The sequence below is a fragment of the Carettochelys insculpta genome, chromosome 30 (genome assembly GCF_033958435.1).
Source record: "Carettochelys insculpta isolate YL-2023 chromosome 30, ASM3395843v1, whole genome shotgun sequence".
Classification (NCBI taxonomy): Eukaryota; Metazoa; Chordata; order Testudines; family Carettochelyidae; genus Carettochelys; species Carettochelys insculpta.
In genome coordinates this window covers 5,352,030-5,365,910 of record NC_134166.1, presented here as the reverse complement: position 1 = coordinate 5,365,910, position 13,881 = coordinate 5,352,030, and the positions used below count along the sequence as shown (strand labels likewise).

The following is a 13,881-nucleotide window of genomic DNA, read 5'->3' as shown; positions in this document are numbered from 1 at the left end:
AAAGTCAGCAGCTGCCTGCAAAGCCTCCAACCCCTAGACTGGACAGAGCCTCCCGTACCATATGCAATCCACAGGCCACCAGCTGCCAAGCACCCTTCAACAGCCCTCTGCCCACCTCCCCTCACACACAGCTGGGAGGTGAACAGTTTACAGCTCCTTCATGCTGCTGGGTTTGGCCAGAGCCACTAGAACCAGAGCCAGGCGATATCAGAGAACCAGGTTACATCTCACCAGATTACCTGCTTGCTAATCACAGCATTGGTCACACAGCTAACTAGAGAAACGCCTTCCCCAGTCAGAGGGGATTTTTGCTCTGGTCTGGGGTGAAAACCATGAAGTTTATACCCAGAAGAGTCAAATGATTCAGCCTGGAAGGCTCAGGTTTGTAAGGAACCATGTACACGGGATGCTCGGGCTGCATTTGAGGTCTGGCAGTTCAAGCAGGAGGACCAGGAGTCAGGACTCCTGGGTTCTGTTTTGCAGGATTATTCATGGTAGCATGAATTACAAGTGGAAGGGTGCACAAGGGAGGGAGAGCTGGAAATATATCCAAGGATATTGACTCCCAGGTCCCTCCTCCAGCCACTGTACCACACTCCCCTCCTCGTGCTGGGAAGGGAACCCAAGGATCATGATTCTTAGGCTTCTACTCCAGCTAATGACTAGTCACAGAGGAGGCAGCTGTGTTAGTCTGTACCTTCACAAAACAAAAAAGCATTCCTTTAGCACTTTAAAAACTAAAACCGATTTTATTAGGTGATGTGGTTTCACGAGACAGACCCACTTCTTCAGATTTTTGCCCATAAAAGTTCATGCTCCAGGAAATCTGTTAGTCTGCAAAGTGTCTCAGGACTTCTTGCTGTTTTTGTGGACAGAAGCTAACTCGTCTACCCCTCTGATACACAAACCCAGAAGACCCCAGATTAGCAGCCATCTCCAAAACGTCCAGACCGTGGTGCCTCAGTTTCTCCTCCAGCATAAAGCAGAGTTGCTAGGGCTGAAATTGGCTTAGTGAAAGGTTCTCCAGGGTAAGTATCATCACTCGGGGTAGCAGATGAGCAACTGCAGGCTTGGCTGAGAGACCAAACCCCATGGGATGGGCTTGGCATCATTGGATGCAGAAACAAATTCCACAGGTTCCAGCTAACCTGATTCAATGCTGGAGGCAGAGGGAGAGGAGACGCACCCAGGGGAAGTACAGAGGCCTCTGCAATGCAGGAGCAGCACGGATATATGGCCATTCCTTCCACATATTGGCTACAACAGAAGACTGCCAGCCAGGACACCTGGGTTCCATTCCTCACTCTTAAGGAACTGCAGCCTAGTGGCTAAAGCAAGGGATTAGGCATCAGCATAGTCAGTTCCCAGCCATCAGACATCAATAGGCAGCTGTTAACTGAGCATGAACAGAGCTACCTGACTAATCCTGTTCAGCACAGCGTGGGAGGAGAGAGAGGCGCAAGACAACAGGAGAAAAAAGTTTAAGACAGGTAGGAGGAGGTAGTGAGACATTCAACCCACTCGACCCTGTCTGGCAACACCTGGCGGGGGACCGGTCAGGTATCCTCTTGCCTAGTATTTATCAGGATGCGGGCGACCCTGAGCGCGCCGGTACATTTCCACAGCTCACTCTTGTGTCATCCTGCCCTGAGGAAGCTGTTCTGGGGCACGGTCCTCTGAAGGAAGTACAGAGCAGTGTAAGGGGCATACATGCTGTGTTTCTGCTATTTTTTCCATCCATGTGTGGAATGTTTTTTGTTATATGGCATGCGCGGATGGGCACCACCAGCAGAAACACGTTCTCGGCTGTGGGCACTCTGCTAATCAGCTGGGCAGCATTTGAATCTCACCTGGGGGGCTGCTCAAGCACTCAGCTCACAAGGGACAATGTATATGCCTTGTCTCCTTCCTCCATCTGGTTATTGGCTGAATGAGATCCTATCTACTCAGCCCAGCTGAAGAAGCCAGCATCATCTGGGTCTCAGGACATCCACTCCCAGCTCTGCCACTGGTATACTGGGTCACTGTGGACAAGTCACAGGGCCTCTGGTTTTCCTCCCCAACTTCGCTTTTTTAAATGGTCAGTTCTGCTGGGCACAGGCTGTCTCTCACCACGTACACGTACAGCACCCAACACAATGGGCCGAGATTTCAGCTGGGGCATCTTGGGGCTGCTACAGCATAAACCATAAGCAGCAGCAAACCTTTCAGCTGGTTTGCCTATACCAAGTAGCCCTAATGGCCAAGTCTGCGGCTTACACACAGCTCATCCAACAAGCATGCAGCTGGTGGCTCAAGAATATCATCCAGGTTGTCAGTGTCTCAAATCTGATTGTCCTTCCAGTAGCTTCAGGTTTTCACAGGGTGGGGGAAGAGGCGGGCAACTGACATTTCTACTTTGACCAAAAAACCTGTTGAAAAAAGTTTCATGGAAACTTTGACACGCTCTAGTCCTGATTTTCCAGAGGCTGCATGTAAAACACATGAGATCAGACCTGATTTAAGCTGGGCCACTAGCAACAGCGGTTAGGGGTGTGATTTGTTATTTTTAAAAACAGTTTAGTACAGGTTGAACCTCTCTCGTCTGGCACTGAAGAGAAGAATTTGCCAGACCACGGGAGGTGAATATTGTCTAGCAACATTACCAACACTCCCACTGCTTACTGGGCTCTTAGAAGGCATTAAGGGGTAAATTACAGCTAAACAACAGCACAAAACACAGAGACCCAGGACTGGTGGCTGGAAACAAGCTTTATGGGACCATGAGAAACTTGGCCGTACCCATGATAAGTGGTCAGCCGGCTAACTCAAATCATGCTGTGTTATGGATGACGTTGGACTGGAGGTTCGGTCTGTAGCTGGTACAAACCCTAGTGTGAGGTGAACCAGCAGAGTTGTAATAGTGCAACCAGTATATAGACGATGGCTGTGATGTGTCTCAAACTAGCCCCCTCCTCTCTCCCTCTTCAAAAATGTCAAATTTCCGTTTGGACAAATCTTTGCCATGTGTCACTTTGTAACCCAGAGTCAAAGCCAAGCTCCCCTCACTTCCTACAGGCATCTCCCTAAAATAGCAACTGGCAGGGAGCCACTGCCTTAAAAATTTTAACTTACAGCTTCTAAGGAGTAGATCAGAGGTTGAAAAAGCTGGGAAAAAGGACCCCTCCACCTCTGGCTCCCTACAAACCAAAACAAACAAGCAAATCCCAAAGTGGTGGGGGGGAGGTCTGCTTGGCTCCTTCCACCCCCCCCCACCCCCAAGAGGCAGCAGATCCTTCAGCCTTTACAAGAACTGGCCGCAGCAGTTTCAAAAGGGCCCATTGTTCCAGAGGGAGAGACAGGTGGTCTCTGCACAACTTGACAGGCCAGTAAGCCAAAAGGAGCCCGACAAGAACAGACGGAACACGAGGCACGGCTGACGGAGCTGGATGCTTCTCACCATTTCGGGGTTGTTAATTCATGGATTTTAGGGCCAGGCGGGACCACTACAGCAGAGCAGCAGCTCTGCTGGAGTTAAGATGGAGAGTTATATACTGGTGAGCAAACAGGGTTCTTCCCCCACAACATGCCCTGAAAGCCACATGCTGCCTTGGACTGTCTTGCAAATTGCTGTCTCTCGTGGAAAACTGGTGGAGGTTAGTGGGCCAAATCTGGGGTATCTCAAACAAGGGGCTCCTGAGATGAAGCCCCCCCACCCTCGCCCTAAAAATTAGGTCTAGCCAGATCCTGTGCCAAGCACAAGCCAGAGAACCCGCCCCAGGGATTACTGCAGGCAAATGGGTTTTAAAGCAATGGGACCAAACTTCTATTTGTAAGCTGAAGCTAAAACCAATTAACAGGGCTGCCAAGACTCAAGACTCGATACAGAGTCTTGCAACAGAGGATGGTTTTTTCTTAAAGCCCCAGCTCCTGGAGTCAGGTGATGGTGCACAAATCTCAGCTTCCCTTTACAAGAAGTTGCCAGACTGCAAAGAAAACCAGAAAACACAATCCCGCAAACCTGAGGGCAAATCAGAAGACACCCCCACCACACTTTTTATTTTTAAAGACTTTAGGATTTTTAAGCCCAACCTCACCATGTTGGTGGGGCCTGGAATGCAATGCTAGGCATGCTTCCTGCGCCTGGCACACCAGGGCTCTGGTATCCATCGGACACAAATAAATCCATCCCCCAATGTCGTTCTTTATCACCTTCCGCAGACAGGCCTGTGACATACCAGCACAGCTGCTCTACAGTTCCATTCCCTGCAGGTCGGGAACAAAGCAATCTTTGAAATGGCCAGTTCCTTCCTCCCTTTAACTTTGCAACAAAAAATGCCCTCATACCCGAGCATGCAGCGAGACGCCAGCCAGGGGTGGGAGACCTGGCTAAGGCGCAGTCTGACCAGCAGCACAACTGGCTCCTTTCAGGCAGGAGATGAAAGCAGAGAAGCGAGGCTGAGAGTCACAGGTTTCCTATTCAGTCCCCCTGACTTCACCTTTCCAGCTAGAGCCTGACTCACAATGACCCCTTTATGCCAGATGCAGGATGGCGCCAGTAGACCCAGAATGGAGTAAGCCAGGCCGAGCCAGCATCACCCGCCCTTTGCGTTCAACACTCACAGATTGGAATGGTCCCCTCCTTACCCCAATGTAAGGGAACTGGGTTTGAAAATCAGGAGATTTAAAGAGAGTAAAAGGCATGGATGTTATTGTGTGCCCAGTGGCCTTTTGAGAATTCTTGGGGTGGAAAGGGAGCATCCAGTTTTCAAGATTTTCTCTGCAACCATGAAAAAGAGAAACTCTGGGGGGTATTTCAAGTCGGGCATCTTTCACAGCACCCCAGGAGTTGGGATTTAAAGAAACACACCAATACTGAGTGACCTGGGGGAGTTGGTAACATGGGGCCTCCTCCCTCACTCCTCATGGAGTCAAAGCGGTTTATAGCCCTGCCTTTCTATTACGCAAACGACCACACGGGGTGGGACCCATCCAGCCCAGCATTCTGTCCCCGACAGTGGTCAGTGCCAGGCACTGCAGAGGGAAATGAACAAAACTGGGAATCATCAAGCGATCCATCCCTTGTCACCAACTCCCAGCTTCTGAGAAGCAGAGGCTGCAGACACTCTTCCTACCCATCCCACCTGTCCTCCAGGAATTTCTCTAGCTCTTTTTTGAACCCTGTTAAAGTCCCGGTCTTCACAACCTCCTCCGGCGAGGAGTTCCACAGGCTGACTGGGTGCTTTGTGAAGAAATACTTCCCTTTACTGGGTGGGTGCGCCTGGCAGGACAGAAGGAGAGGGGCAGCCAGAGATGCATGGGGAGATCCCAGGACTGGAACAGAGCAGGTGGGATTGTGGAGCAAGGGTACAGCTGTGTGAAGAAGAGTCCAGCTGCTTAGCAGAGGCTTGCAGTAGCAGAGCTGTTCCAAAGAAGTCAGCTCCGCACGGCTGGGCCTTTGCAGCCACTTGGGGCACCACCACTGTTCCAGTCAGGTTAAGCAGATGGAAGTACTTTGCAAACCCCAAGTTTTCTCCCTCTGCCCCACCCCAGGCACCGCCACCCTTTGAAGCTAGCTCCCCGCAACTTCGAATGGGGGCAACTGTTTACAAAGGCCGTGACAGCTGGCAGCAGCAGCCTGCAAGCTGCGGAGCGAGCATCAGGAGGGGAAGGTGGCAGCTCTCCAGACTGCCTGGGATCCTTCACTCCCACTGCCACTCTGCCTCCAAGCAGGCCTTCTGGGAGAGGAGATGCACTCAGAGCCCACTCAAACCCCGCTCCCCCTGGCCAGCAGCCGCTGGGCCTAGCTGGTGTGTGGCAAGCAGGTGCTGATGAAACCATCCGACATGCAAACCACCACTTCCCCCGACATCCCAGTACACAGCCGCTCCTGAACAGCCCGTCCCCCCCAGTCCCTGAGAAAGCTCCTCTGCAGCATTCCGGTCCCAACATACTAAGTTTGAACATCCATTTAGAAACTGGCCAACACCACGACTCCTCTGAGCTGACCACAAGGCAGGATCAAACCCTCTAGTAGCAACACCCTTTGAGGGCAGCAGCAGTACGCTCTTATCTCCCAGACTGCCAGCCACCAGAGGGAGATACAGAGGGCCTGTCTAGTCGACACAGCAGAGGTCGAACTTTTGGGGTTCAATTTAGCAGGTCTAGAATAGATCTGCTCAATCTAATGCTGAAGGAACTCCCACAGGCCCTGGTACTCCTCACAGCTGCAAGGAGTAAGGGAAGTCAATGGAAGAGTCAGTGGAGATGGGGGGAGAAATTGAACCTAAGAATATGGTTGTCTCCTAGCTGGAGTCACAAATCTTAGATTGATTTTCTCCTTGACCTGCCAGAAGCAATACCAGTGTAGAGCTACGCATGTCTCCCTGGAACATGCCGGCTGTGTCTACACTAGCCCAAACCTTTGAAATGGCCATGCTATTCCTAACAGCAGAGAAGGGGATTTCGAAGTTGCTGGGGTCCTTTCAAAAAGGAGCCCCGTCTGGACGAGCCGCACGGCGGCGAGTCGCATCAATTTTGAAGTGCTGTGGCTGCTGGCATTCTAATGAGGTGGACAACATGTATTTCAGCGCTTCATTAGTAAACTTCGAAATGGCCATTTGCATGGCCCTTTCAAAGTTTTGGGCTAGTGTACACGTAGCGACTGTGTTCACAGTCTGGAAAAAAAAGCAGTCCAGTAGCACTTTAAAGACTAACAAAAATTTCTTAGGTGGTGAGCTTTCGTGGGACAGACCCACTTCCTTTGTTAGTCTTTAAAGCGCTCCTGGACTGCTTTTTTATTTTGATCATATATGGACTAACACAGCTATCTCTCTGTTACTGTTTACAGTCTGGACAGAGAAACTGAGGCACAGAGGAGGTTGGACACCTAGACAAAACAGTGAGGGAGTGGCTGAGCTGGGCAAAGAACCCCGGCATCCTGACTCCCACTCCTCCATTCCAGCCATGCTGGAACCAAGGTGAGAACCCAGGTATCCTGATGCAGTCCCCTGTTCTCCCAACTAAGATAAGCTCTCCCCAGAGCAAGGAACAGAACCCAGGAGTCCAGAGGCTGATGTCATAACTACAACTCCACCCTCCTTCTGCACAGCACCCATCACGCACCAGGGCCTGCCAATCAAATCTGCTGGCAGAGCATTCAGCTGCTCGTGCCAACTTCAGGCACCAATCTGCCCCTCCGAGAGACGGGAGCGTTCTGCCAGCTGGCTGGGTGTGGCTCTTCCCCCAGTCCCTGTTCTCATTGCAGCAGCTGGGGACTTGATGGCTCCCACCAGCGAGCGGCCAACACAAACACGGCTGGTCTGGGTTTCAAGATACCAAGGCCTTGTTTCATCAGGCCAGCTCTTGCCTCACGAGCTGGCAAGAGACACCCCCCCCACCCCCAAACTGAGCCGCAGTTCTCTTCCCCGTCTCCTCAGCTCCGCAGCAGCCGGAGATTAACGGGGAGACCTCATCTCAGTGGCAGTTCGCAGGCAGCCCCATCCACCCACAGCCCCCCGGCTGATCTGCCACTACGCTATGCTGAAGTTGCTTCAGCTTTGTGCCTCAGTTTCCCCAGCTGCAAAAGAAAATCTCAGGATAGCTCCGTGGTTTGAGCATGGACCCTTTTAACCAGGGTTGTGAGCTCGGTCCTTCAGGAGGCCATTTTGGGACCTGGGGCAAACCAATTTTTTTAAAAAACGTCAGGGATAACATTTGGTCCTGCCGAGAGGGCAGGGGCCTGGACTTGACGACCTCTTGAGGTCCCTTCCAGCTTTACAGGATATGTATACACCCTTCCTTTCCCCTATCTAGTGCCTATCTGGCAAGAACGGGTGTCTTATTAAGTATATCTACAACTCCCAGCAGGATGGGGCCCCCTCTGGATCCCAGAGGTGCCACTGTAATAAATCTGCCCTATGCTCTTCATTTACACCAAGTTCCCTTTTACACGTCCAGCAAAAGATGCTGGTAAATTACACCCCCGGTGAGGTCTCTACCCAGCAGATCTGTGTAAAGAGGTACTGGATAAAGGAGGATCAGGCCCAAAACATGAGGAAGGTGGATTAAGATTTGAACCCTCTCTAGTTTGGCGACGCCGTAGAAGGATAAAGCTCATCATGACACTACGCAGCTGTGAAGTTTCCTTTCCCCAGCCTCTGCAAGGATCCCTGCCATTTTACTGGCAGCGCAAGAGCTCCCAAACTGTTGGGTTTCCAGCCTGTGCCATCCCGCTAGGCCTGCCAGCAAAGGGGAACTTAGAGAGCTGAGCAACTGCCTCCGTTTAAGCTCAGCGCTATTTTAACCACCATGCTGGGAGCATCACATGGCTACAGGAAACCGCTTCATTGTGCCTGGCCAGAGCTGATAAATAGCCCCACGTGGCAGCTGCTCCAGTGGTCCCCTGGGGTATAAACAGCAGCAGTGCGGGAAGGAGGGTGAAAAGAAGGGGATAAAAATTCCCTTCCGGACCGCACCAGGCGGTGACACTGCTTCCTGGGGCTCTACCCGATACGGGGGGGCAGAGGGAGTCTGATCACTAGCTTCTCTGGATAAAAGGAGCTGGAAGAACACTGCAGAATGCGGGGGGGGGGGTGTCAAATACACACAACAGCCCCTTACCATGAATATGGTATTTTTAAAAGGCCTCCTTCTGATTTGGAACCAGCCCCCCCCCACACACACGGAGACCAAAGTTAACCGAGGCAGTGGGGGACAGGGGCACAGCCACACACACACCCAGCTCCCAGCTGATGGATCTGCCCCCCACCCCCGCCACCTTGTACCTTTCCTGTCTTTAAAACTGCTCAGTCTTTGGGGTCCCCCAGCCCAGAGCCTTTGCAGGCATCACCTCCCCAGCCTAAGTGGTTCTGCAGATGCCCACTTAATGGGAACCAGCTCGAGGGGCCTTTCCCATACAGACACCCCCCCTCTCCACGAGGGCAGGGAAAGCTCAAACCAGACAGCAGCTGAGCCACAAAGAGCAGAGACAGACACAGCCCCTCTGCACCCGCCGTGAAACTCTCCCCCTGCCCAGGGCGCCGGATTCCCCCATTCCCTAGTGACACAAAGGCCGAGAGACCCCAGCTAGAGAGACCCTCCACCCCCTGCCCCCAACCCTCCAGAGCTGAAGGCCGGTGGCAGGATATAGTGGGGGGGTATTTCTCCTCCCCCAACCTCTGATCCTCGGAAGACGGGGTAAAATAAAGGATTCAACTTTCAGGTGGGGCTCAAGAAGGTTCGAAAGGGAAACAGCTGCCCCCCTTCCCTCCCAACCCCCCCAGCCAGTCCCCTTCCCCCGACACCCCCCAGCCCCTTCCCCCCACCCAGTCCCCTTCCCCCGACACCCCCCAACCCCTTCCCCCCAATCCCCCCACCCAGTCCCCTTCCCCGACACCCCCCTGCCCCTTCCCCCCAACCCAGTCCCCTTCCCCGACACCCCCCTAGCCAGTGCCCTTCCCCCCAACCAGTCCCCTTCCCCCACACCCCCCTAGCCAGTGCCCTTCCCCCCAACCAGTCCCCTTCCCCCGACACCCCCCAACCCCTTCCCCCCAATCCCCCCACCCAGTCCCCTTCCCCGACACCCCCTTCCCCCCAATCCCCCCACCCAGTCCCCTTCCCCGACACCCCCCTGCCCCTTCCCCCCAACCCAGTCCCCTTCCCCGACACCCCCCTAGCCAGCGCCCTTCCCCCCACACCCTCCAACCCCTTCCCCCCAACCCCCCCACCCAGCCCCCTTCCCCCCAACCATCACCGCCGACCTTCCACGCGATGTCCTTTGTACGGTCAATCCTGGTCCTCGCCAGCGATTCGATCCGCGACATAGTCCGGAGCGCCGCGGCCACGCGGGTCCGCTGGGCTCCCACGGGCTGCGCCCCCCGCCCCGCCGGCGCCTTCCCACGGGCTGCGCCGACCCCAGCAGCGCCGGGCACCCCAGCAGCAGCGGCGACTCGGGCGCAGGAAATCCCAGAGTGGCGGCGCAGCCCGGCTATTCAAATCAGTCTCCTCCTCCACCAGCCCAGCGGGGGCAGCACCCCCCACCTCCTCCCGGGCGGGGCCGGGCCGAGGGAGGCTGGAGGAGGGAATCCCCCTTCAGGGGCCATGGGAGGCACCGAAACTGCCCGGGCGGGGGGTGCCTGAACTCCGCCCCGGTAAACACACCGAGCTGGGCTCGGCTGGGGGCTCCCTGGCGCTCCGGGGGCGGGGGGGGGGGGGCAGCGTCAGGGGCTCCCGAAAGATCAGAGTTCAGGTTAAACTTCCAAGAACCCCGGGCCCCGCCGCCGGGTTTGTCTGTTGTTGTGTCTGGCGCAGGGTCCTCCCCGTGTTCCCCCCTTCAGGGCATACCGGGCAGTCAGAGGGGGGCCAGGGGCGCTGCACTGCCGGGCCAGGCTGTAGCAGGGCACAAACACTGTCCCAAGCGCACTTTTAAGACACCCACGCAGCCCAACCCCCACCACCACGCTCAGGTCAGCCGCGCACCCCAGATCCAGCCTGAAACAGCAGCTTCCAGGCTCTGCGCCCGGTCCACTCTGCAGCCTCGGGCTCAGAACCGCTCTCCTGCTTGGCAGGAGTTTGCTGCAGGTGTAGTGTTGCAAACAGAAGGGAGGCTGGCGGGTATCTGCTGCCCCTCCCCAGCAGGTCACTCGTTTACCAGGTTACCTTTCTGGAACCAGGGTCTAGAGCAGAGAGGGGTAGGCCTAGAAGAGCAGCTCAGGTGGTGCACACCTCCCCAGGCAATTGCAAATCTCCCTGGCAGATAGAGTTCGCAAAGCTCTGAGGGACAGATAAGGAGTGAATTGGTCAGCTTTCATTTCTGGCGGAAGTGCAGCTCCTTCTGGGGTGGAATATATGAGCAGGCTCTCACCAGCCGACATGGAGAGAGAAAGAGGAAAAAATATTTTGTCTCACCACAAACTTACACAAACCAGGAACTCAACCAGGGCAAACGCCTCAAACAAAGCGATAGGACTTTTCTGTGCAGGCAGAAGACTCTGCTTAAGATATTTCCTGGAAGGGCCCCACCCCAGAGAGATGGTTTTAACAGGGAAGGGGTGGGGGAGGAGGCAGAGGAAAAGATTCAACCTAGGACCAGAGGGCAGATCAGCAGGTGATGGGATTCAAAGGCCAGCCTGCAATACAAACCCAACAGGGGAGATTCATTGCTCAGCAGGGGCTTCCTGCCTGGCTGCCGGGACAACAGTTACTCAGGACAATAGCCTAGGAAGCTGCAGCAGCAGCTGGTGCTCAGAGGAGGAGGAGGAGGCGGCGGCAGCGGCAGGAAGGGAGGATACACACATAGGCTTTATCTACATGGAGGGGCTGGGTTGCAGCCACAGGGGTAGGAGCACCAGTGCAATCCAGTAGCACGTTCTGGGTCCTCCTTGCAGCTTTGCCATTCCCTGTGTGAGCTCAGAGCAAGCTGCTTCCGCAGCTGTGAAAGGGGGTATAAAATACTCATATCACAGTAACACCTAAATCAGAGAGCAGGCACTGCACAAGGGGCTGTACAAAAGCAACAAAATGCCAGTCCCTGCCTGGAAAGGGTCTTCCACCCAATGAGACCTAGCTCACGGAAGGCAGGCAAGGCTTGTTTGCAGGGTGCTGTGCCAGCGCTAACATGCATTCCACCAGCAGGATCAGAGGGGAGCAGGCACCTCACAAAACCGGTGATTTTTATGAGTTAAGCGACAGAGATTGACAACTGCTCCAGTGAGCACTAGTCAAAAGCTGCCAACCAGAAGCTATTTACAAACATGCACCAGAAAGCTTTCTGGGTCCTACAAAAACCCAGGATGTTACTGATCGCCCTCTACTGGCACATGATATATTAATTCACTACATATGTACAAAAACAACAAGAAGTCCTGGGGCACCTTATAGACTAACAGATATTTGGATGTTGCATCTGACTAAGCGGGTCTTTGCCCACAAAAGCTTATGCTGCAAAATATCTGTCAGTCTATAAGGTACTCCAGGACTTCTTGTTGTTTTTGAAGAGACAGACTAACTCGGCTACCCCTCTGATATGTATGTACAGACATCCTGTGCCACCTAACCTCCAGGGGTACACACAGCCCCAGTTTACTGGGGAAACTGAGGCACACAGCAGGCAAGTGACTCACCCAAGACCAAACAGCAGACCAGTGTCATAGCCAGGCATAAAATTCAGACCTGCATTCCAGTCTAGCACACTATTCACTAGAAATAAATTAATTCAAGAAGAAAGTTGACAAAAAGAGAATGAGAGAGAAAGCACCTGTCTCTGGTCACCTGTCCTAATCTTTTATCAGCATTGCCACTCCTTCCAGACAATCCATACAGCCTCTGGCTGCAGGGCTCACCTGGATTCTCCTTTGGCTGATTAACAACTTCATTAGCTGCCAGATGTCCTCACCTAGCATTCTCTTCAGTATCCCTGAGTAAGCCCTGCCTATTTCTCTTGACAAATCAGAGATCCCAGTTCCAATTCACATAAAGGTTATGACTACACCAGCCCCAGAACTTCGAAAGGGGCATGATAATGAACCTAATCAAAATATGCTAATGAGGTTCTGTCATGAATATGCAACACCTTATTAGCATAATGGTGGCCGCTGCACTTCAAGAGTGCTGCTTTTGATCGCGTGTGGCTCGCTTAGACAGAGTCCTTTTCGAAAGGACCCTGCACACTTCGAAATCCCCCTATTTCTATTTGGTTACAGGAAAAAGGGAATTCTGAATTGTGTGGGGTCCTTCCGAAAAGGACCCCATGTAGATGAGCCACACGCGATCAAAAGCGGCACTTTCAAAGTGCCACGGCCGCCATTACGCTAATGAGGTGTTGCATATTCATGGTAGAACCTCATTAGCATCTTTCAATTAGGTTCATTATCATGCCCCTTTCAAAGTTCTGGGGCTAGCGTCGACATAACCAAAGTATCTCCTTTAAACTTCAGCCACCTAGGATGCCTTCATAAAACTCAAGTGGCACAAGGCTTGGCTAGCTGATGGCCTCTCTGTGCTTCAGTTTCCCCATCTGTAAAAAATGGGAGTGATGCCCCCAACTCCCTTTGGGAAGCACTTGGAGGTATAAATATTATTACTACATTTTGAGAATCAAGCTCCAGAATCTCTTACCAAAGGAAATCTCAGGTCTTGTGGATTCTGGAAAAGAAACTGGAAGCCACATCATTGTTTCTGATAAAATCTTAAAAAGTTAGACAATGCCATTGTACAGTTGACTCATTGAGAGAATCCGTCCCAGATTATTAGAAGTGGAAGGTCAGAGCTGTGTTCCTGGAGAAGTAATTTCCACTGTATACATTAGATTGTTGGACATTCGCCCAATAGGTTGCATAGACACATTAACTCTTTGCCTATCTAAAATTCTGTTCATCGAAAAGAACCAAGTAAAACTTTTTGAAGGTCACCCTGTGGTGCCCCTCTGTATTGTTACAGGTGGGGTGAACTGAGGTACAGAAACTTGTGTGAGGTCAGTCGCAGAGCTACAGGCAAGACCTCAGGAATCTTAGCACCCCAGTGCTGCCAGTTATCATGGCTTTATCACAAGTCTCATGACTATTAGATTTTTTTTTGTTTGTTTAAAACAAAAAGTACCCCATCTTCTGCAGTCATGTCATTACAGTAGAATTTAAGTTACAAGCAGTGCTATGAACTGACCAGTCATCCACACACCTCGCATGGAACCAGAAATATGCAGTGAGGCAGCAGCGAGATAAGAAAAGAAAAACAAATGCAATACAGTCCCACGTTAAACATACACTACTGAAAAATAAAGAGATGTGAAGTTTCTTCAGCCTCATAAAGTTTCAAAGCCCATGTTCAGTTATAAACTTTTGAAAGAAGGACTATAGCGCTTTGTTCAGAATCACAAACAATTCAAAAGTACAAACAACCTCCATT

At 52.5% G+C, this 13,881-nt stretch overlaps 1 protein-coding gene across 4 annotated transcripts in view; it reads right to left on the bottom strand.

Annotated features, from left to right (window-relative positions):
* Positions 1–13,881, bottom strand: part of ARHGEF2 (Rho/Rac guanine nucleotide exchange factor 2) — a 148,011-nt gene that overhangs the window by 54,879 nt on the left and 79,251 nt on the right. The window contains exon 1 of one of the 4 annotated variants that reach the window (XM_074980808.1): positions 9,741–9,931. The exons of the other annotated variants lie outside the window; for them this stretch is intronic. Within the exon in view, the coding sequence (XP_074836909.1) occupies positions 9,741–9,803 (63 nt within the window). The 5' untranslated portion in view covers positions 9,804–9,931. Of the gene's footprint in view, positions 1–9,740; positions 9,932–13,881 lie in introns of those variants that run through there. 4 annotated transcript variants of the gene reach the window in all.